Here is a 20793-nt window from a genome sequence, read left to right on the forward strand (position 1 = left end):
GAAAGAGAAAGGAAGAGAGAGAGAGAGAGAGAGAGAGAAAGAAAAAAACAAAGAAAGAAAGGAAAAGCATAGGAATTGCAGTCATTCACTGTGCTGGGCTGCCCCTCCCCTAGATGGACCCTCTCTGGTTCCAGCCTCCAGCAAGTGGCCCCTGGAAGCCCCGTCTCCTGCCTGTGTGCCCAGAGCAAAAAGCAGCTTCCTGCTACCATAATCTCTGGGTCACTGTCCCAACCCATTTAGCTTCTCAGCTCTTCTGTCTCCTGCGTGGTTAATTCCTTGGATCACGTTCCCCATGTCACTAAACACTCCTCCTGGTTGATGCCGAGGGACACACAGGTACTGAGATCCCTACCTTGCAGATGAGGACACTAATGCCCAGAGAAGCTGCCCCGAAATCACGCAGCTTGTCCCAAACTTAGCTCACTGTATTATACTGTACTGCTTTCCATAATTACCTCTACTGAAAGCAAAAACCCCAACAAATCCTGACTTCCAGGCCCTTCCAGCCCTGCCCAACTGGACAAGTGCAGGACCGATTAGAAGGTTCGGGAAACTTCTTCGGGTTCAGTCCAGCCTCTCTCTCTCTGTCCCGGAGCAGTGTAGGTGTTGGTCCTGGACCCCCTGCCTCAGCTTGCTAGCTGAGAGCCCTTGGGCACTTGGGCTCACCAGCCCTACCCTCGCAAGCCGAGTTCTCTGTTTTATCACAAGAGATGTCATCATGTCTAGCAGGTAGGCAGGTAAGCAGGTGAGTGTCCCTGGCTCCCCACAGAGCCTGGCGTGAAGCTGCCTGGGACAGCCATTGAGGCTGAGTGGTTGCACGCTGGTCAGAGTGCCCACACACGACCTGGCACGGGCTCACACCCAGGAGGCCGTGTCCACTGGCCAGGGGTCTGCAGCTGCTCGTGTGCAAATGGAGAGGAGGCGGTGGGCACTGTGTCTCAGCCCCTCCCAGGTTCATCAAAAATGCCACCTGTTCTCACTTACTTGTGATTTTTCTTGCTGCAAAAATATACATTCATTTAAAAAAATATTTTATTTATTTATTTGACAGAGAGAGAGAGAGAGAGCACAAGCAGAAGGAAGTGGGAGAGGAAGAAACAGGCCCTCCACTGAGCAGAGAGCCTGATGCGGGTCTCGATCCTGGGACCCTGAGATCATGACCTGAGCTGAAGGCAGATGCTTAACCCACTGAGCCACCCAGGCGCCATATGTTCATTTTTAATATCCATGAAGTGTTACACTTGAAGGGTATACACTTGGGTCTATTTCTTTCTGACACATGTGGCATTAGTTGTATAACGTGAAAAACACTCTTTGGAAATCCTGGGAAACCCCAAGCTTGGACAGAGTCCCTCTGTCCCTCGGTGACATGGTCTCTAGCTGCCTCAGTTTCCTCCACAGTGTCCTGCTGCAGGTTGGGCGAGGATTCATGGGGTGTCAGTCACTCCTGGAGGGTTGTGGTCCCGACTGGGGGGAGTGCTCCTCATATCTTTGTAGGTTCTGAACCTGCGGTTTGGGGATGGAGCCCGTCTGATGTCTGATGTCACCCCTGAGGTCAGTCCCCTCCCACACCTCTGGCTGGCTGGAGGCCTCTGCACTGCCTCTGCCCCTCTCGACGTTGCTGGGATGGGCAGCTCCTTGCTGCTTCTGGCTTGATTCTCCTAGAGCCGCAGTGCAGGTATGGGACTCGTACACCGCTCAACCCTAGGCATATTCATGCTTCATGTCATAGACATGGCAGGTTTTTAAAAAAAGATTTATTTATTTGAGGAGGGGGAGGGGCAAAAGGAGAGAGAACCCTCAAGCAGACTTCCTGCTGAGTGTGGAGGCTGACTGGGGCTCCACCCCGGGACTCTGAGACCACGACCTGCACCGAAACCAAGAACTGGACGCCTAAAGGTTTGAGCCACCCAGGCACCGTGATGTGGCAGATTTTCTGAAGTTAGGACAATTTCCTGAAAGACGGGAGTCAAGAGGAAGTCAGGGTGTCTTCTCGAATTCTCATAGAGATGCCACGTGAACCAGAATCATTTCTATTTTGGGAGGATGATATCTCAACCCAGAGAACTCCCATTCAACCTTCAAAGCCTAGCTCCAGTGACCCCTCCCAGGGAAGCCGCTGCCTTCTGTGCAGGAATCACTGCCCATTTCCCCAGCCAGGGCTCCCTCAGCTCCTTCCTTCTTCTGCCAGGCGGAGAGCTCCTGGGAGCAGTAGTGGCTGCCCTGGAGGCGACTCTACTACCCCTTGGCCTTTGCCTGTCCGAGAAGAGTCCATGGGCATGCTAGAAGGTCAACTTTCGCCTGAACCAGAAGGCCATGTGGAGTTTGGCCAAACTCTCATCCACACATTTTACAGATAGAAACACTGAGGCCCAGAGCAGGGAAGGCCTTGCCCAAGGTCCCACAGTGAGATGGAAGCCAAGGCCTCTGGACTCCCACTGAGGCTGTCTGCATCTGCTTCCTGCTGCATGGTGGAGAAGCAGGCGGGGACACGGGACAGGTGGTGGCGAGGATGACACAGAGACGCTCAGGCCACCACTCCTGCCACGGCCCCAGAAGTCAGTTCCAGGCAGCTTCCCAGGTAGAGTTCCCGACATGGAGCCGGGATGTCTGACTCCTTGGGGACCGATTCTCTGGCACAACTGTGGAGGTCTGGCCAGGGCTCTGGGGGGCGTGCGAAGACCCCGCCTGCGGCTGTCTGGACACAAAGGGACCCTGTGCCCTCTGCCTGCCCGAGCGCCCCATCTCCGGCTCCCCTCCTCGTCCGACCCACTTCGTCCTGCCGAGATTTATTCCTGGGCCTCAGAGCCTGGAAATAATTTGCTGACAAAGCCTCATCCCAGGCAGGTGCTTTAATTGGTTTTGTGGGAGCAGGTCTGGGAGCATCTATTTAGAAGGAAATAGAAATTATGGCGGTGCCGCCTGTCCTTTCTCTGTAATGGGGACTCGGGAGTGTGTCTCTGTGTGGTGGGGGGAGGGGCGGCTCCGAGGAAAGCAGAGGCCGGCTCACGGGGAACCCCAGGTCCTTCTCTGGGGTGCAGGTGCTTGGGCCTGAGGTGTCTGGGCCTACGGCTGCAGGCCAGCCCCTCCCCGGCCCTGCTCAGCCGCAGAATCAGGGTGGGGATAGGGCGGGGGAGGGGGATCTTCTCCGCCTCACAGAGCTGAGGATGAGAAGCATCAGGCTAAGTGGGGGGAGGGGGGCAAGGACCAGGACACCCCAGGCTTTGCTCAGGGGGCACCCTCTAAAACACAAATCCCATTTGTAATTCCTTGACTCCACCCACGCCTTCCTGCTGCCCTTGGCATGAAGCTGAATTCCTTAGCTTGACTTTCAAGGTCCCTCCCGGTCTGTCCGACCTCCGACGACCTCCTCAGCCACCTCATTCTTTGTTCCTATCTACTCCCCGCCAGTAGTCTCTGGTCTTCCCTCCGGGGTACCCGCGGGTGCCCCCCTGTGTGTCCCACCCTGGGCTAACCTTGCGATTGCCCCGGGACTGAAGACAGGACCATTTCTTCCATTTCACGGATGAGGACATGGAAGCTCAGAAGGTTATGGTCCCGGCCACAGGTCACAGAGCGGGGCTGGGGTCCCAGCCTGGGCCTGTCTCCCACACTCCTAACTACCAAGGTATAAATTCCCTCATGCTAAGCTTCCTCATGCCTCTAAACCTCATGTGTCCCCCGAAATATCCCTGCCTGCATTTTTCCACTGGCAAACTCCTACTCACCCTTCAATGTCCACTAGATGTCACGTCCTTGAGACTCCTTCCCCGGCAGACCCCTCCTGCATCTAGTCTCTTCCTGGGGCTCCCACCCAAGCCCCAGGCAAACGCTTGTCTGGGTTCTGTCCTCTGGGTTTGTTATTGTTTATGTCAATACCTGTCCTCTCCCCTTTGTCCCTCTGTTCCCAGACAGAGAGCTCTGGCTGCATGGTTGATCCTACAGGTCGGGGACCGCAGCTCGGGAAGCGGAGCCGGGTCCTGACTCTTGCCTGGGTTTCTGAGCGGCTTTGACCACAGCCGCTGTGTGGTCCTGAGCAAGGTGCCGCGTCTCTGTGGACTCTGTGTGTCCGGATGCAAAACTGGAGGGTCATCCCAGAGACATCCAATGCGCAGGCCCGCGGAGGGCCAGGCTCGGGCTGGAGCCTGACACCCCGTGACCAGTGTGATCCTGACTCTCGTGCCTATGAGTGAGTGGGTCATGCCACAAGGCCAGCCTCAACTCTGCCCCTTACCTGCTCCCCGAGAGCTTGGGCCAGCCTCCCCGACCTTGCTGACTCTCGGGTTAATCCGTAATAATAATGCCGCCCCTCCAGGGGTTGATTTGTGGCGAGGTTTACAGGGCCTGGCCCTGAGCATTACCTTCCAAAGCTTCTCACTACTGTCATCAGTGCAAAAAAACCCTAAAAAAAAACCCACTGGGGCCAGTGCCTGCAAGTCACAGTAGGGGATGGCAGGGGGAGGGGCCCAGGATCTGGGTCTAGACAGAGGAACTCAGGGGGCCCAGGCCAGAGCAAAGGAGCCTGCACCGGGCTTGGTTTTCTGGACCCAAGCTGAGCAGGGAGGTTGGGTGTCCGAGCTTCTTCTCTGGTATGATAGTGTTAAACAGGTGGCAGCAGTTCCTGGGGACAGCTAGGCAGGCTGTGGGTCGGGCTCTGCGGAAGGCTGGGGACTCCAGTCTTCTGGGTGCGGCAGGTGGTGCAGATGAGCGGGGCTGGGGCCGGCCAGCTCCAGCTGCCCCAGTGTCAAGGTCGCGGCCTGGTCTCCCCACTTCGGGGTTGTGCGCCTAGGCTCCGCGGACCGCCCTGCCAGGAGGAAGCGTCCCTCCTGGGGCGGAGGGGGGACAGCAGAGCCGAGGGGCAGGTGAGGGGGCAGCTGTGGGCTCCGGGGCCTCTCTGCACCCGACGCGGAGGGCAGCTCCTGCGCCTCCCCCGGGGAGGAATCCAGGAGGGCGGCGGGGTACCGGCGGGCACCCTGAGAGTGAGGGAACGTGCAGGGCCGAGCCGCGGGCGCCCGGGGCGGGGAAGCCCGCGCAGTGCGGACTGTAGGTGGCGCCACGAGGCTGCAGTTGGGTCTCCCTGGCGGCTCCCGCGGCCGCGCGTCCTGGCGGTTCTCGGTCCCGCGTGACCGTCCTCGCCGTCGCCAGCCCGCCGGTCTGCGGACAACCCTGTGTGTGTTTGGGGCGTTAGGGGTAGCACCCCCGCCGGCAGAGGCCAAGGCCAAGGCCCAGACCGACGCATGGGCGTGGGACAGGCGGCCGGACCCCCCAACCCACTCCGCCTCTCCAACATTCTACGCGGTCCCCTAGCTGCAGAGAATGCGGGGCGCCTGCACCCTGGGCTTTCCCGGGGCCCTCGGGGTGCACCGTGGGGCAGGTTGTGTCCCTGCCCTGTGTCGCAGCAGGTGTGCGGGGGTGCTGGTGACAGTGTGACAATGAGTGCCCGTCCACCCGCATCCTGAGAGTAGCCACCGGTGGGAACAGGGACGCGTTTGGGACTCCTGAGTCCGTGGGGAGGCCTGTGTGTGTGCTGTGCGCCCGTGGAAGTGCCTGGGGCTGATGCTGGGCGCTGGGCCTCCGGCCTGGGGAGTTCTTCCTTTGTTCCAGGGGAGGTCCCGGCAGGGTTCTGGAGGCCTGGAGGATGGCCTCCAAGGGCAGAGATAAGCAGTGTGGCTTTCTCCCTCTTAAATCCCTCCCTCTGGGTTCCCTAGGCTCCTTCTCCAAAAGGAAGGAAGACTTGAGTGGGAGATGGGCACCATCCCTGTTCTAAGGAAACAGCTGGGGTGCTGTGTGTGTGCACATGTTTGCGAGTGTGTCTTTGTAGGGACATCTTTTTGAGCCTGTTGGACCGGGATCTCCCAGAGAAGGCCCAGAGGAGAAGCATCCCTGAAAGCTGGCAAGCTCTAGGGCCCCCTTGACCCATGTAGGTGGGGGTTGACTTGGCCAGTATCAGCAACAGAAGACATGGCGCCGGAGGTGGTGAGCTGCCTGTGTCTGGTGCGTTTGGAGCCTCAGGACTTTTATATCCTTTCCAGCTCATTCCAGAATCCATATATTTCATAAGCAGCTGCCCTGAACTCTGCCCCAGGAGTAGGAGGCATGGCAGAAGGGATTTAGAGAGGAGTAAGGCCCCACCCCTGTCCAACGTGGCCCATTCAGCAGAGCAGAAAGGACATGTCTTTGGTGGCTGCCCGTGTTGGGGGTGTGATCAGAGGGAGAGGTAAGAAGAGCTCGGAGGGCCTAAATGCCAGAAAAAAGGAACTTTGGACTTTCTCCCACAGAATCCAGGGGCAGAGGCCCCCAGTTACGTGTCACCACCCACAGACTTCTTCCCACACAGACTTAGACCCCCTCCCCCCCCACTGCCCATGGATTCATGGCACGCTGTGTGATCTGGGAGGGTTGCTTAACCTCTCTGAGCTGTATTTTCTCCCCTTCCCTTCTGTAGCAAGCCCAGTGCTCACTACTGAGGACAGCAAAGGAGGTACGATCTAGGTTTGGCCAATCCGAGTGCCCCATCCTGGTGCTGTGGTTGGTTCGGAGGCGGGCACGCGATCCCTGTGGCCAGAGTCTTTTCTGCTGGACGGGCTTTGGAATCTTCATCACCACAGTCTTTCTTTGGTTTTTGAGCCGTAAAACCTGTATTGGCCGGACGCCTGGGTGGCTCAGTGGGTTAAGCCGCTGCCTTCGGCTCAGGTCATGATCCCAGCATCCTGGGATTGAGTCCCACATCGGGCTCCTTGCTTGGCAGGGAGCCTGCTTCTCCCTCTGCCTCTGTCTGCCATTCTGTCTGCCTGTGCTCGCTCTCTCTCCCTCTCTCTCTGACAAATAAATAAATAAAATTAAAAAAAAAAAAAAACCTGTATTGGCTTTAGCTGGCTTGCCTTTTCACTGTCCTGCGATTGGGAGAGTCCCCAGCAGATCAGAAATAATGAAGTGTTCCCCGAGTGGCAGGTTGAGTGACATGGTGTGTGGAGTGCCATTCCTTATGGGCAGGGGAGACAGCTAAGGCTGAGAGTCAAAGAGATCTCAGGGACCCCCTCTCTGCAGTTCCTCTCTGAGTGACCCTGGACAGGTCACCATCCCTTTCCAAGGCTTTGTTTCCTTGGGCATAAAATGGGTCTCTGCCCCCCCCTCACCCCTCCTCTCTCTCAGGCTCCCTTTACTCCTTCTTGTCCTCCAGGCTTCAGATTTTCTCTCCTACCCACTCCCCACAGGAAGGCCTGGTAGCCTTAAGCCCAAATGTGACTGTGAGCCTCCCTGGACCAAGCCCCGAGTCCTTGAACCACTTTCCGGGTCATGCCCGGCCCTCAGCTTCTGTCTCGCTGCCTGACATCCCCAGGTGCCGGGCGAACTGTGTTCTCTCGGGTCTCCTGACCCTGCACGCAGGCCTGGAGTAGAGGGGTGGGGGTGCTGTCCTCTCTCCTGCCCTGTGTGTTGCTGGTGAACCTCACCTTCTGTGCGCTAAGGTCCTGAACCTACAGGTGGTTGCATGAGCCCCCCACTGTCCCAGGTGCCTGCGGAAGCCAGTGTTGCACCCCAGGCTGCCTCCCAGAGAGGGCCAGACCCAGGGAGATGTGATTTGTGGTCATGGTCAATGCTGGTCTAAGGAAGCCCCATTCAGGTTCTTAACCCAGCCCCCCAGGAGCTCTCGCCGGCCATCCCTGGAGGCTTGGGGTGGCAGGATCAGTCTTTGGGGTGGGGCCGCCGTCCCCCACTGGGGCTGCTTGTATCTCTTTCTGCCCTTCCCAGGAACCCAGACCCAGAGCCGGGGACGGTGGGACACCTGGCCCCAAGGGTGGCGGAGAGCCCTGAGAGGGACCAGGACAATAAAGAGACACAGAGCTGTGACATCATTTCCAAATCATCGTGGCCATCAAGAAAGACTCCACGTTGTGTCCTGACAGAAGGAGGGGGACAGCTGTGCCCTGAGTGAGGCAAAACTTGACCTGAGCCCACCCACTAGCTTGGGTAGGGTGGGGAGTGCATTGCCAGCCAGAGGGCCTTTGCTAACGAAGTTCTTTCTCAATGCTTAGTTTTTCATTGTTTTTTTTTTGTTGTTGTTTTGTTTTGTTTGTTTGTTTGGGCTGATGAAAAATGTACTCTTTTCCCATCATCAGAGAACAAGAGAAAGATGATGCTTATTTACCATGCGCTGCTTGAGTCCTCCTGTCTGTGATCCTGTCAGGGGCTTCTGCTTCTGGGAAGCTATGGAGGGATGTCCAGGGAGAGGCATGCCCCCCCCCACCCCTTCCCTGAACCTCCCCTTCTTTCTGGCCTGTGTCACCCCACCCTCCATGAGATCCGCGCTCCCTGGGGGCAGGTCCGCCTGGCCCTCCTTTCTCAGCAGACCCCGCACTGGGGACCATTTGAGGGATGCTGAAGGGCTGAGGGTTGGTGCTTTTCTTTATGCAACAGTAGTCACTTATTGAGCACCTACTGTTTGCTAAGGCCCATGCTGAGCTTCGTGTGAGCCCGGCCTTCCTGGATCCCCGGTCTGTGAAGGGCTGGAGGCTAAGTATATATTATTCGATTTCAAGGAAGGCAAGAGCTCATAGCAGGGCTTGGTGTCCACGGGAGGTGCTGGGAGCTGCGACCCCAAAGGTGAGAGGATGACGGGCCCAAAGGGCAAGTTTGGCTGGAGGTCCGGAAGCAGGAAGGACGTCACGTTTTGAGGACAGGAAGCCACGCCACCGAGCCAGGGAGCTCTGAGAAGGGGTGCGTTGTGCGGGCCAAGGCAGGTGAGGCCCGTGGAGGGCAGTCATGTAGGAACTCAGACCGCGGCACAGACCTGGGGCTTTGTTCTCAGACTGTGGGGAGCAGCTCCTGGAGGGTTTTAAACCAAAGTGGGGTGGGGAGGGAGAGGGGCCCCATTGTGACAGGCGAGAATTCTACCACTGAACCACCAATGCTGAGGGGCCCCATTGGACCTGGGTTTCTTTCTTCTTCCCTTTTAAAAAAATATTTATTTTATTTAATTCAGGGATTGAGAAAGCGAGAGAGAGAGCGTGAGCAGGGGTAGGAGCAGAGGCAGAGGGAGAGGGAATCTCAAGCAGACACCTGGTGGAGCGGGGAGCCTCACACAGGGCTCAATCCCACAACCCCAAGATCGTAGCCTGAGCCAAAACCAAGAGTCAGATGTTTGAGCGATGGAGCCTCCCAGGCGCCCCTGGATCCGGGTTTCTAAAGGAACCCCTTTAGACTGATCAGGGAAGATGGTTGGGGGTCGTGGAGGGGGAGAGATGGGGGTGCTGGGCCGAGGGAGGGGGAGGGAGGCAGGGAGAAGTGGCTGGGTTGGGGATGTGCTTTGTGATGGCGGTGACGGGGCTTGCTCAGGGAGGGCATGGGGAGTGAGAGGCAGGAGGGCCCTGCCAGTTTCTGGTTGGTACAGCTTAGTGCGTGGTGGTGCCATGGCCGGGAGAAGGAGCAGCTCGGGGCCCCCAGCCTGGTCTGATGGGAGCCCTGGTGAGCCTTTGGTCCTGATCCATGCCAGGCTCTGGGACTTGGGAACCACGAGTGACACATCTACATTGGATGTCAAGCCATCTGGCCTCCAGATGTTTTCTGATCATTAAAAAATGTGAGTCCCAGGCAAGTGGGCCCATGGACATGGCCGTGGTGGGCTGCTGGGCTCCTCCAGAGGGGCTGACCTGCCTGGGGTCTCTCAGTCCTGCCCAGCCCCTGTCACCCAGGGACACTTGCCCTGTTAAAGGGACAGGAAGTGACTAGGGAATGGGGGAGAGCCAGGCCAGGTGGGTTTTCCCAGGCCCTGGACTCCCTAGGGTGTTGATCAGGGGAACAGACCTGGATGCAAAGCCTGTCGGTCCTCCATGGCCTGAGGCAGTGAGCAGCCTGGGTCTGATCGGGGGAGGTGGAGTATGGGGTGGCTACGAGCATTGTTTCTGGAGTCAGACAGACCTAGGTTCAAATTCTGACTCTCCCACATACTGACCGGATGGCACAACTGGGTCTCCCAGAGCTTCCGTCTCCCCATCTGTAACTGGGAATACTGACACTGCCTGTCTCCTCATAGGGTTGTTGGAAAGACTAAAATTAGAGAACATGCGTGAAGTACTTGGCTCAGCACATAGTAAATGCTCAATACATACGTTTTAACTGCTATTATTATAGCTCTTGGAAACAATAGTCAATATTTTACTTCCAGACCTTCGCAAATGCTGTTTTCTCCTCTCAGAATGTCCTGGTCCAGTCGGTTTACGCAGTGCCCGGGTCAGGGTCTTATCTTGGAAGTGTCTCCAGGCTCAGCCTGGCGCCCAGCTGACTAGATTCAGCCCTTCGTGGGCCAACATCTCCACAGCAGTCGCTCACCAGTGGCTGCTTCTCCTCTCCTAGACTGGCCACCAGCGGTGCTGGGTCTGACTTTTCTGTGTCTCCAGGACCCAGCCAGAGGCCCCAGAACCCCCACACCACGCTTGCTGGCTCCTAACCTGAATTCAGGTCTTGTTCCCCTTAGACGAGCAGGGCCTGGGTAGGGCCCAGCGCTGGGTGTGGGATGAAGGCGCCATGCAGCTAGGAGAGCAGGATCCCTGCTGGCCTGGCCCGGGCCAGGTGTGAGGAAGCAGGTCGGGAGGCTCAAAGCGGGCTGAGGTCCCTGTGGTGGAGACGATGGAAGTTGAGCCCACGTGACCGAGGCGGCAGCCATCTTTGCCTACACCGTTCCTTGAACACTAATACAGGTAAAAAGGAATAAGAAATCTGGGGTCCCTGTCAGGGGCCAAAGCCCAGGCAGGTAGATGGCTGAGGCCGCAGGGGCAGGTGCAGTTTTGATGCTCTGTTGCCTCTCAGCCGAGGTCAGTACCAGACCTGTCTCCTCAGCCTGAATGGGAGACCCCGTTAACGTGGTGTTGGGTTTTGAGTGGAGAGGAGGGATTTTATGGCCTTGGTGAGGGGAAGTGGCAGACAGGCAGGGGGTAGATGGCTTTCCCGGAATCCCAGATCGCGCTTTAATAATTTGTTTCAGAATTAATGTCCATTCATGCCGCCTTCACTGTTCCAGCTCACTGGAAGATTAAATAAAACCCCGCGGTCCCCTTCCCCCCACCCAAATGGCGGGAGACCAGCCCCGTTCTTTCCGGCTGGGCTGGCTGCCTGAAGCCAGCGCGGGAAATAAATCTCTCAGAGAAAACCACTTTGCTCACACGATTTCAATCCAACAGGGCATAGTGGCCCCAGTCACTTCTTGTTTTATTTAGCTGATAATCTTTTATTGTATCAGGAGACCCTCATTGAAGTACCATGTCTTTACAGGCCGAGGCCTCCCCAGACAGCTGGGCCAGGCCTCCTCCGTGGAGCACAGGCTCTCCCCGTCTCCCAACCGTCTTCCCTTTGCTGCAAGTGGCAGAGCCAAGGACCCAGAAAGGTGGGTTCTTGGGTGCCGGGGCTCCAGAGAAGGGACAGGCCTTGGTTGCCCCTGGCTCCCAGGCACAGACCTGGGCCTCGGTGGGGGTAGAACGGGGGCACTTGGTGGGTACTGGGCCTCCGGAACCCAACCCAAGGAGACCCACTGGCCTGTGAGGCCAGGGGCGGATGCCCAACCGAGGTGGCACCGCCTCACTGAGTCAGCAAATGCTCACCGTGTGTCTTCTCTGTGCCAGACTCTGGGAATAAGATGGAAAGAGACAGGTTCCTGTTGTCTGGAGTTCCAGCCTCTCCTGGAGGAAGCCTTGGTTTTGCTGTGTTATCTGATTAAACTTTCCTGCTCGTGTACCATGGTGGGACTCAGGCACAGTCTTTCTTGTTAGTTTGTTTGTTTTCATACGGGCTACCAAGTACAGAAGCCAAGATATTAATTAACAATGTTTAGAAATAGTCAAAACTGATAGAGTTTTCCCCAAATGAGTAAAAACAAGTCTTCACGCCAAAGAGGCACATGGTCATGAAAAACCACAGAGCATTAAGATACTTGAGTACTGGGGCTTCTGGGTGCCTCAGTCAGGAGAGCGTCTCTTGGTTTGGGCTCAGGTCACGATCTCAGGGTCCTGGGATCCAGTCCCCCATCAGGCTCCACGCTCACTGGGGAGTCTGCTTGAGATACTCTCCCTCTGGTGCTTCCCCCACTTACTCTCTCTAAATAAATAAAATCTTTTTTTTAAAAGATACTAGAGTACTTCTTTATCCAATATTATGATTTCCATTCCCTCTATTTTCTTTACAGTGTATCTCTTTAGGTTAGTATCAGCTAAGCTTCGTTATGTATTGATAACCACCCATACTTTTCGATACTTTTCCAGAACTCAGAATTCTTTGAGTTTATAAACCATATCTCACCTATCTTTCACAGCTCAGCCTGGGTCGCTAGACTGTTCTGAATTCTCTCCAGGGCTTCATAAATGCTACGTACATAGAGATTTGGTTCTGATTTCAGCACATCTCTCGTTTTTAAATTTTCTAAAAAGCTTTTTGTTTTAATGTTAGGGATAGACTTACAGGAAGTTGCAAAAATAGTGATGCGAGTCCGGGTTACTCTTCCCCCAGCTTCCCCCAGAGGTGGTACCTTGCGCAGCTGTGAGACGATACCAAAGCCGGGAAATTATATCGGTAGATTCTGCTAGAGAAACACAGCCTGATGTCGGTTTTACCAGGTTTTACACAATTTCATTTGTGTTTCCATGTAGTTTAATCCAATGTATAGATTTGTATGACTCAGATGCATTTAACATTATTTTTATTTTCCCTAACTGTTGAACTGAGGTATAACTCTTATAGGGCAAGGTGCACCAAGCTTAAGCGGACACATGTGACCCCTCTTCAGATGACACAGCCGCTGTGAAGACTGGTAGCATGGAAGGGTTTTGCTGTTCCTGAACTTCTAGTAACAGTTTCTGTTCTCCTGTGCTTGCCTCCTTTTGAATGGTGAAGGAAAGTACTGGGAGGTTCCAGGAGGTTCTCGTGAATGCCTTTTGTCATGGGTATAATGTGGTTATTTCATTACTAGTATTAACCATGGTTAGGGAAATCTGTGTTGATTCTATTTGTTCAATAAATATTTATAGGCTGTGTTTTGGGCAGAGCCCAAAAGAGCCTTTACTGTGGAAACGAATGGGCAAGGCCACATAAGCACGTCTGAGTTGCTTGGACTTGCCGTGGAAGGCAGTCAAATCCATCTCTCTTGGAGGGAAGAGGACCTGGCCAGGGACCTGGTACCTGATTGGGAGCTGGAGGCCATCAGACAGAAGCTGCGGGTCACGGGAGCAGGCCCTGGGGTGGCGCACAGGAGCAGTGCACGTCAGGGACCCCCATGGAGAAGGTGCGGTCGACCACAGGTCAGTCTTTGGTCCAGGAGCCGGAGGCCTACTTCAATTCCTGTGAGCAGTCCCCTGGGTCACTGCGCTTTGTGACAAGTTCTCTGGACGCCCCAGGGGCGATGTCTACATGGAGTTTGCGCTGAAAGCTCAGCCCGGGCTTCGGTGGAGCTGGACAAGGTGTCTTCTGAGACCAGGTCATCGTGGTGCTGCCCTCAACGGCCACCGTGCCAGCCCACTCCTTGGACCACGGGGGCTTGCGGAGACAGCCAGGTGCCCAAGGAGGACCATTCCCCCGCCGGAGCTGCCAGGGTGAGGCCCGCTTCAGACCACGAGGGTGGAACCAGGGCGTGGAAGGTTCTCATCGTGATGGTCACCGTTTTGAAGGGAGGACCTGACTTGGAGAGTGGGGCTGGGGCAGGTCAGGAAACAGCCGCACTCCAGGAGGGACCAGGGGTTCAGTGCAGGAATAGCTGCCCTGTCCCCTTCACTCTCTAGGGCTCTTGGCGTGGGGGGGGGCAGGGTGGGTCCCCTCTCACATTCCTCTACTGAAGTCCTAACCCCTAACCCCCAACTGATGTCCTCATGAGAAGGGGGAGAAGCCAAGGAGAGAGGCTTCAGGACAAACCAGCCCCCAGCCAATACCTTGACCTTGTGTTTTACCTTTCGGAACTGTGAGAAAAGAACTGTCTTGTTTAAGCTGTCCAGCTGTGGTGTGTGTCATGGCAGCTCCGGATCCTCTCTGGTGGCCTAATCTGCATTGAGGGGTGCGAGCAGGGCAGCTGGTCACCCAGGAGCCGATGCCGGATAAAACATAGGACACCCAGCCCAAGTGGAATCGCAGAAGCACCACGAATAATTTGGGGGGGGGTTCATTGAATGGGACACACTTACACTAAAAGAAACCCCTTATCCAACTGAGATTCAAATTTCACTGGCTGTCCTGTAGGTCCATTCGCTAGATCCGGACCCCGGCCTGAGAGTGGCTCAAGGACACAGCGCCCAGCTGGGACGCCCAGACTGGGGTGAGAGCCCGAGGCTGCTGCTCAGGTTTGGGCCTCTCTCCCCAAATGGTTCCCATCTCCTGCACAAACATATTTATTGGGCTTGATGGCAAACAGATTATGCTTGTCCCGGGAAGGGCAGCTCGAGAGAGAAAACCTTGAAGTCCGGGAAATAATGATGAGGGGAGTTAAATTAAAGTGCATAAAACCCTCCCGAGAGATAACGTCAGGGTGAGTTACAGGCCCGATAAGGGACTGGGGGCTCGCAGAGGGGGCTCAGAAAGGTCGCCCGGCGGCGCGCAGAGGACCAGGAATCATAAATATGGGGCAAGATGCCCAGCCGGGGTCACCGGGGTGAAAATATTGGGGTCATTCCAAAAACAATTATCCTGCTTGGTTTGCTCTTCGGGTCTTGTAAATCTTTCACCTTTTATAAAAGATTTCTGGGGAAAGAAGCACTTTGGAAGCTCTAACTGATTTTTGCGGCGGCCTCTTGGTGGTTCTGCTAAAAGAAAACAAAAAGACAAAGGGGGAAAACGTAATTACCCAGCATTCTCAAGGGCGTGGGGATGGGCTGATGGGTTTCTTCCCATGTCTCGGGGAGTTTAGGCTATCCTGGGCTCTGACTCACTCCGTTTGGAGCCTGGTCACAGTTCAAGAATTCATTTGTTCCGTGTCGCATCCAGCCGCAGTGGGGCCCTTGCTACCCCGTGGGCCCTGCGTTTGGGGGCAGACATGGCCGCCATGGGGCCGCCATCTTGACCAACGTGAGGTCATCCTGGCAGACAAGGCAGTGGTGTTCTGGGCCAACATGTACTGAGGCTCAAACGCCCTCACAGGCTCCCGGAGCTAGAGCATGGGTCTAGGCCGGACCTGGGCTCCAGCTCACTGCCCCACTGCCTTCACCCCATGGTCTGTCCAAGAGGACCCTGGTTCAAGCTCTGTGTCTCTGTGTCTCTGGGACAGTCTGCAGCACCAGCGGAAGCTGACAATTGGTTCTGCGTGGCTTTATTGGGAGCTGCCATCTGCCTTCCACAACGTAGGCCCCAGTGCCTCGGGCTCAGCTGAGGGCTTCATTCTGGAGGCAGGCATTTCCCAGGCTTTTCTGTCCTCTGAACATGCGCGGCCATGCTACCTCAGAAATCTCTCTCCCATCTGCTAGCCCTTGGAATCCACCTTACGGATGACTGGCCCTATTTGACAGCTAAGGAAACTGAGACTCGCTCAGAGAGGTGACAGGACTGGCCTAGTGTCACACAAGTAGGGGGTGAAGCAGAGGTGGGATTTCAGTCCAGACTCCAGAACTGTGTTCTTGCCCGTGTCCCATGCCATGGTTCTCGTCAGGAACGATGGAGGGTTAAGACTGCTGGGTCTGGAGTCAGATGAAACCTGTGGCCTCGCTTCCCCCTCGCTGTGTGATCTTGGGCAATTCACTGAGCACACTGAACCTCACTCTCCTCCTCTGGGTAATGGGCACAACGCTAGAGTCCCACCCCAGGGGCGTGGTGTGGAGTCCAGAAGCTCATCACCGTGGGAGTGGGGGCGGGGAGCGGGTGGCGAGCCCAGGCCTGGTGCCTCTAGCGCCCTCCAGAGGGGGAGGCTGTTGTTTTTATGTGTATTTGAGAAAGAGTTTCTCTCAATCATGTTTCTGGTCAGCCAACTCCCCGAAGGATATAATTATTCAAATTGAATAAACATTTGCTGACTGGGTCTTGGACTTCCTTTAGATTCAGGCCAGACTGAGGCGCAAGAGAAGGCAGGAGGAGGGCCAGAGTCAGGGAGTGGCCACGCCTGCCCCAAACTAAACTCAGTGCTCACAGAGAAATACCATGCGCTCATTCTTCATTCATTCATTCATTCGTTCATTCATTCATTCATCTAGCAAATGTTACTGTGTGTCAGGCCTGCTCTGGGTGTTGGGTGCTGGGGTACAGTGAATGGGGAACAAGAGGACTAGAGGCCCCTGTACCCTGAGATCATATCCAAAGGGGAGCCAGAGAAGCCAGGGAGAGGGCCACTGCTACGTGGTAGAGCATGGCAATGATGGCAGCAGGGAAAAAGATGGAGTGGCTCTGATGATCGCCATGGAAGGGCGTGGGCTAACTGTGGCTCAGAGAGGCCAAGTGGTCACACAGCTAATAGGCAACAGCACTGGTGTGCCTGACTCCAGAGGCCATGCTCTCAGCTGGCACCTGACACAGCTTCCCTTGGATTGCCTGAAACAGCATTGCCACCTGAGATCTGACTTACCCCCGTTCTAGAAATGTCTACACATGCTTCCACAAAAGAGAACTTGGGCGATGCTGAACATGGCACCCCCTTCCCAGAGCATAGTGGGTGGTGGTTAATTAAAGGCTCTGAGGGGTCCTGCAGCCTTTCCCCTCTGTCTCCATGGAACCCTTTTGGGGACTAGGAAACCTAACATTAATTCCATTCCTTCACAAATATTTGCTGGGCAGGCGCTACCTGACTGCACGGAGGAGGGAAGAAGGTGTGGTCCCTCCCCCTGGTTGCAGACAGTTGGTGTCAGTCACTTGCCTCAGGCTTCACCTTGTGACAGTGCACCTGGGCAGGAGGGGGCTGCCGAAGGTTGCGTGATCATCCTCCTCCACACTCCTGACTTGCTGCGTAACCCCCGGCCCGGTCCGGGCTACCATTGCTGACCCCACTGGGAGCCTCCCCCTGGGAGTTAGTGCTCAGAGGCGGAGGAGAGGCAGGGGTGACAATGCAGATGGGGAGCGCACGGTCTTGGGGCTGGGGCTCCCGGCGTCCTCCCCGGCGGAATTCCCCGAAGGAGACGGAGAGAGGGAGAGACGACCCACAGCCCAGCCCTCAGAGTGTGGCTCAGTCCTCGAGGGCCCGGCTTGGTTCCCATGGTGCCTGGGTGGGCTGAGGGCTGTGGATTTTTATGGGACTCCCATTGCCTGCATTCTCATGGCTTCCTTTCCTTGCAGTCAAAATGTCTTGGCCAAGAGGATGACCAGGCCCCTCCTTGGATGCTCTGGAAACCAGAAACTCCAGTCAGCAGCAGGTATGAGAGCGGCAGAGGCCCTGGCAGGCTTCCTGGAGGAGGAGGAGGTCTTAAAGTCAGGCCGGCTGGACCGGCCACCTCAGGTATCCACTGGAAGACTGTGGACATGATGGTGATGAGCAAGGGCTCGGGCGTCTGGAAGGGCCCTGCTCGAATCCCAGCTCTGCCCTTAGCAGCCGTGTGACCTTGGGAAAAATGACAGGACTCCTGTGAGCCTCGATTTCCTCATCTGTCAAATGGGATAAAGACAGAACCTCAAAGTGATCTTGAAGGCCTTCACCCAGGGTGGCCCAGAGGAACATTGCACTGGTGTTGAGTGTTGGCCGTGCAACAGAGACAGGATTCTTTCTTTTCTCCTCACATTCTTTTTCTCCTCGAAAGAACTAGAGACTCTCTGGAAAATACTTCTTGACCTGAAAAAGTCCCAACTGGACGCTCCTGTGGGTCTGTTACAGACATGACTTTGCAAATCAGATGTGACAGGGAAATGTGTGCCAAGATGGTGGCCAGCTGTTCGGCTGTGGGGAAGGGGCTGCTTAGAGACGTGTGCGGCCTCCTCAGAGAGCAGACGGCCATCAGCCTCGGCTGTGCCCGGGGCACAGGTGTGTGAGGGTGGGCGCCCCTGCCTGGGAGGGGGGGGGCTAGTGGGCTGCTGGCGGATTAAACTCTTTCACACACACACTCACACTCCCTCGCACACTGGCGCGTGTGCACACGCGCTCATACACACACACACACAGACACACACACACATACACCACTGTTCCGAGAGAAGCTGGGCTGGAAGCAAGGACTCCGCTGTACCCACTTGGAGGAGGCAGGCATTCAGGTCTGGAGTCAGAAGCAGGTGCAGGTCCCACAGACACCCCTTCCACGCCGGGCAAACTCCTTCGCTCTCGAGGCCTTGCTGTTGTGGAAGAATGCTAAGGGTCCCTGCTTCTTGGTGAGAGCGAGAAGATAAAAAAAAAAAAAATCAATTTTGTAATGACAGTGGTTGGCATGTCATAACTGCTACAGCGGTCCGCTGATTTCACCGTCCCCTCCCCTGCTCTGTCAGCGGGGTCTCCTCCCCGGAGCCCCGTGGGCTTTGGAAGGGGTATCTATCACCCTGGCTCATTTCCCAGCCACAGGGATTGGCCCAGGGATGGACACGTGGCCCCTGCCGGGCCTATGGGAGACCTGGCCTGGGACGTGTCTATGGTATTTGGCGAGACAAGCCTCCTTCTGAGGTTTGGAAGTCTTGTTTAGGTTGTTCCTGCCACGTGGAAGATTCCCCCCCCCCCTTTTTTTTTAAAGTTTCTTTTTTCATGTATTTAAGTCATTTCTACACCCAACGTGCTGCTCATACTCATGACCCTGAGATCAAGAGTTGAGTGTCCTGCCAGCTGAGCCAGCCAGACGCCCCAAGGTGGCCCCACTCGGGAAGAGAAATGAAGCCGAGAAATGGGACAGTTGTGTATCGGGTCATCAGGGGGACACAGGGCAGCACGAGTGCCAGCCGGAACTGCTCTGGGGAAGCCCAGGAAGGTATCAGGGTCCTGTCCCCTGAGGACCCCTCTCGGCATTCCAGGCAGTGTCACAGGTTTAAGCCCTGTCCCTGAACCCAAAGGGCTCTTCTTCCAACATGGGAGAAACCAACCATCGGAAGTGGAAAATTTCTTGGCTTAAGGATGAAGACAACCATTTGGCTCACCGAGTTCTAGGCCCCTTGGGTACCACGGCGGTGGGCCCCAGTGAGGCTGACTGAACCTAGAGGGAGGCTGAGAACCAGCTCAAGGTAGGCCTTAGTGGACACTTGTTGAATGAACGCCAAATGCTTACATTACTCCAGAGTTGGAGAACTCACTTCCCACCAGGATACAGCTCTCATAGTGGCTGCCTTGGAAGGATTCCTTGGGCTTCTTCTGGGGTTGGTTGGAATTGGGGGGGTCCCAACCTGGCTCCTGGGTCTCCCCATCATCCCACGCCAGCAGCAGCTCCCTTCCCCCAGGATGAAGACACTCTCGCCAGGATGAAGACACTCTTTGTAGATCTAAGTTAACGAGGTGACTGCTTTAGTCACGGACACTGGTTGGAGCCTAAACTGTGGTTCGTCTCTGTCGATCAATGCATCGTATCTTTCCCTGAAAGTGATTAGAAAGAAGAGCTGTCCATCTCACCCGATTTCATGTCTCCACACTGTAAATTTATAATTCTGGTTAATAATTGCTTGGACAGAGGGCCAAGCGAGCCCTTCCCTACATGCTGCCTCGTTCAGGAAGGCTCCTACCGTGCCAGCCTCTCTCCTGTGGGCCATCTCACCGGGTCCTTCCAGCAACCCTAAAAGGCGGTTTTATTATTTTTTTTCTTTTTAGAAAAGATTTTATTTATTTATTTGAGAGACAGAGAGAGTGAAAGATCATGAGTGGGGCGGGGGGAAGCGTAGAGAGAGAAGCAGACGTACCGCTGAGCAGGAAGCCAGGCCCACGACTCGATCCCAGGACCTTGAGATTATGACCTGAGCCGAGGGAAGATGCTTAACTGATTGAGCCACCCAGGCACCCCAAGTTTTATTACTGCTGCCCGCATTTCAGAGATGGGCCGTCAGACAGATGGAAGGATTCACTTGAGGCCCCCGGCGTGGTCACTCACAGCCGAAGGGTGAGGGCCCGTTCAGTGGAGACCCAGATCCCAGAGTTCGAGGCTGTGGGGAAAGTTCTCAGGCAGGCCCCAGACCTTGACCTCAGAAGCCCTCGGGGACAGGAAGCCCCCACCCTACTTTCCCCCAACAGCTGCTGTGAACACCCTTCCTTGCCATTTTCTGAGCCTTCTCCGGACTCTTCTTGGCCTACCCCGGGAGGAGGAGTGTGGTGAGGCCGCAGCCCTTGGGCCAATCATGAGGCTTTGCAAAGACGCCCTTGTATGTGGGGGTGTCTCTGTATCACTGGGTGAGATCTTGCTCTAGGGGCTGGAGCATGGTACAGATCAACCCAAAATGATGCACTCGAGCCTACACACGTGTCGTCACGCTGGCCTGCTCGGCAAGGCCAGGCAGGTCACCCTGGAGGTCTCCCTGGAGCCGATAACCGCCCCACCCCCCCTTTCATGGGCATTCACTCAAATGTCACCCGTGCACAAGCTGACCTTGGCCCTGTTTGGGGGCGAGGAAACCGGCACAGAAAGCATCCTGAGATCACCTGCCGGCAAGTGTCAGAACTAGGGCCTGACCCTACCCCGACTGTGGCACCCCTGAGCTGGGCCCCAGGCCACTCTGGCACCCCAGACCCAGGCAGCTGTGGTGAAGTCTCCTTGCCCCCCATAAATCCAGTCACAGTCGCTCCTTCCAGGAAGGAAACGGAGACTTCTGACACCTCCCTAGGAACCTAGGGTTTGACTCAGGTGCTCCCCAGCCCGGAGGAGTAACTTCTGAGGCGGTGGGCACAGAGGTTTGGGGGCCATCTTGCTTCTAGAACTTTCTCTCTTAATTTACGGCCTCCGCCAACCCTTTTCTCCAGTGCAC

The 20793-nt window shown here is 55.9% G+C and overlaps 1 protein-coding gene across 9 annotated transcripts; it reads left to right on the top strand.

The window, feature by feature from the left end:
- Positions 1–4509: 4509 nt before the first annotated feature.
- On the top strand, positions 4510–18400 carry LOC309846537 (uncharacterized protein). Of its 9 annotated transcripts, XM_082695602.1 has the most exons (7): positions 4875–5402; positions 6446–6481; positions 11266–11377; positions 12493–12555; positions 12724–12926; positions 13011–13571; positions 17218–18400. In XM_082695602.1, exons 1-5 carry the CDS (start codon positions 5238–5240, stop codon positions 12756–12758), a joined length of 411 nt encoding a protein of 136 aa, XP_082551728.1. In that variant the 5' UTR covers positions 4875–5237; the 3' UTR covers positions 12759–12926; positions 13011–13571; positions 17218–18400. The 9 variants fall into 9 exon arrangements, 3 of the variants coding, with proteins under 3 accessions (XP_082551728.1, XP_082551727.1, XP_082551729.1); XM_082695601.1 differs by having other exon boundaries at positions 12724–13571; XR_014301983.1 differs by lacking the exons at positions 4875–5402; positions 6446–6481 and adding an exon at positions 9010–9577.
- Positions 18401–20793: the final 2393 nt, after the last annotated feature.

Source organism: Mustela nivalis (genome assembly GCF_964662115.1).
Source record: "Mustela nivalis genome assembly, chromosome: 13".
Lineage (NCBI taxonomy): Eukaryota > Metazoa > Chordata > Mammalia > Carnivora > Mustelidae > Mustela > Mustela nivalis.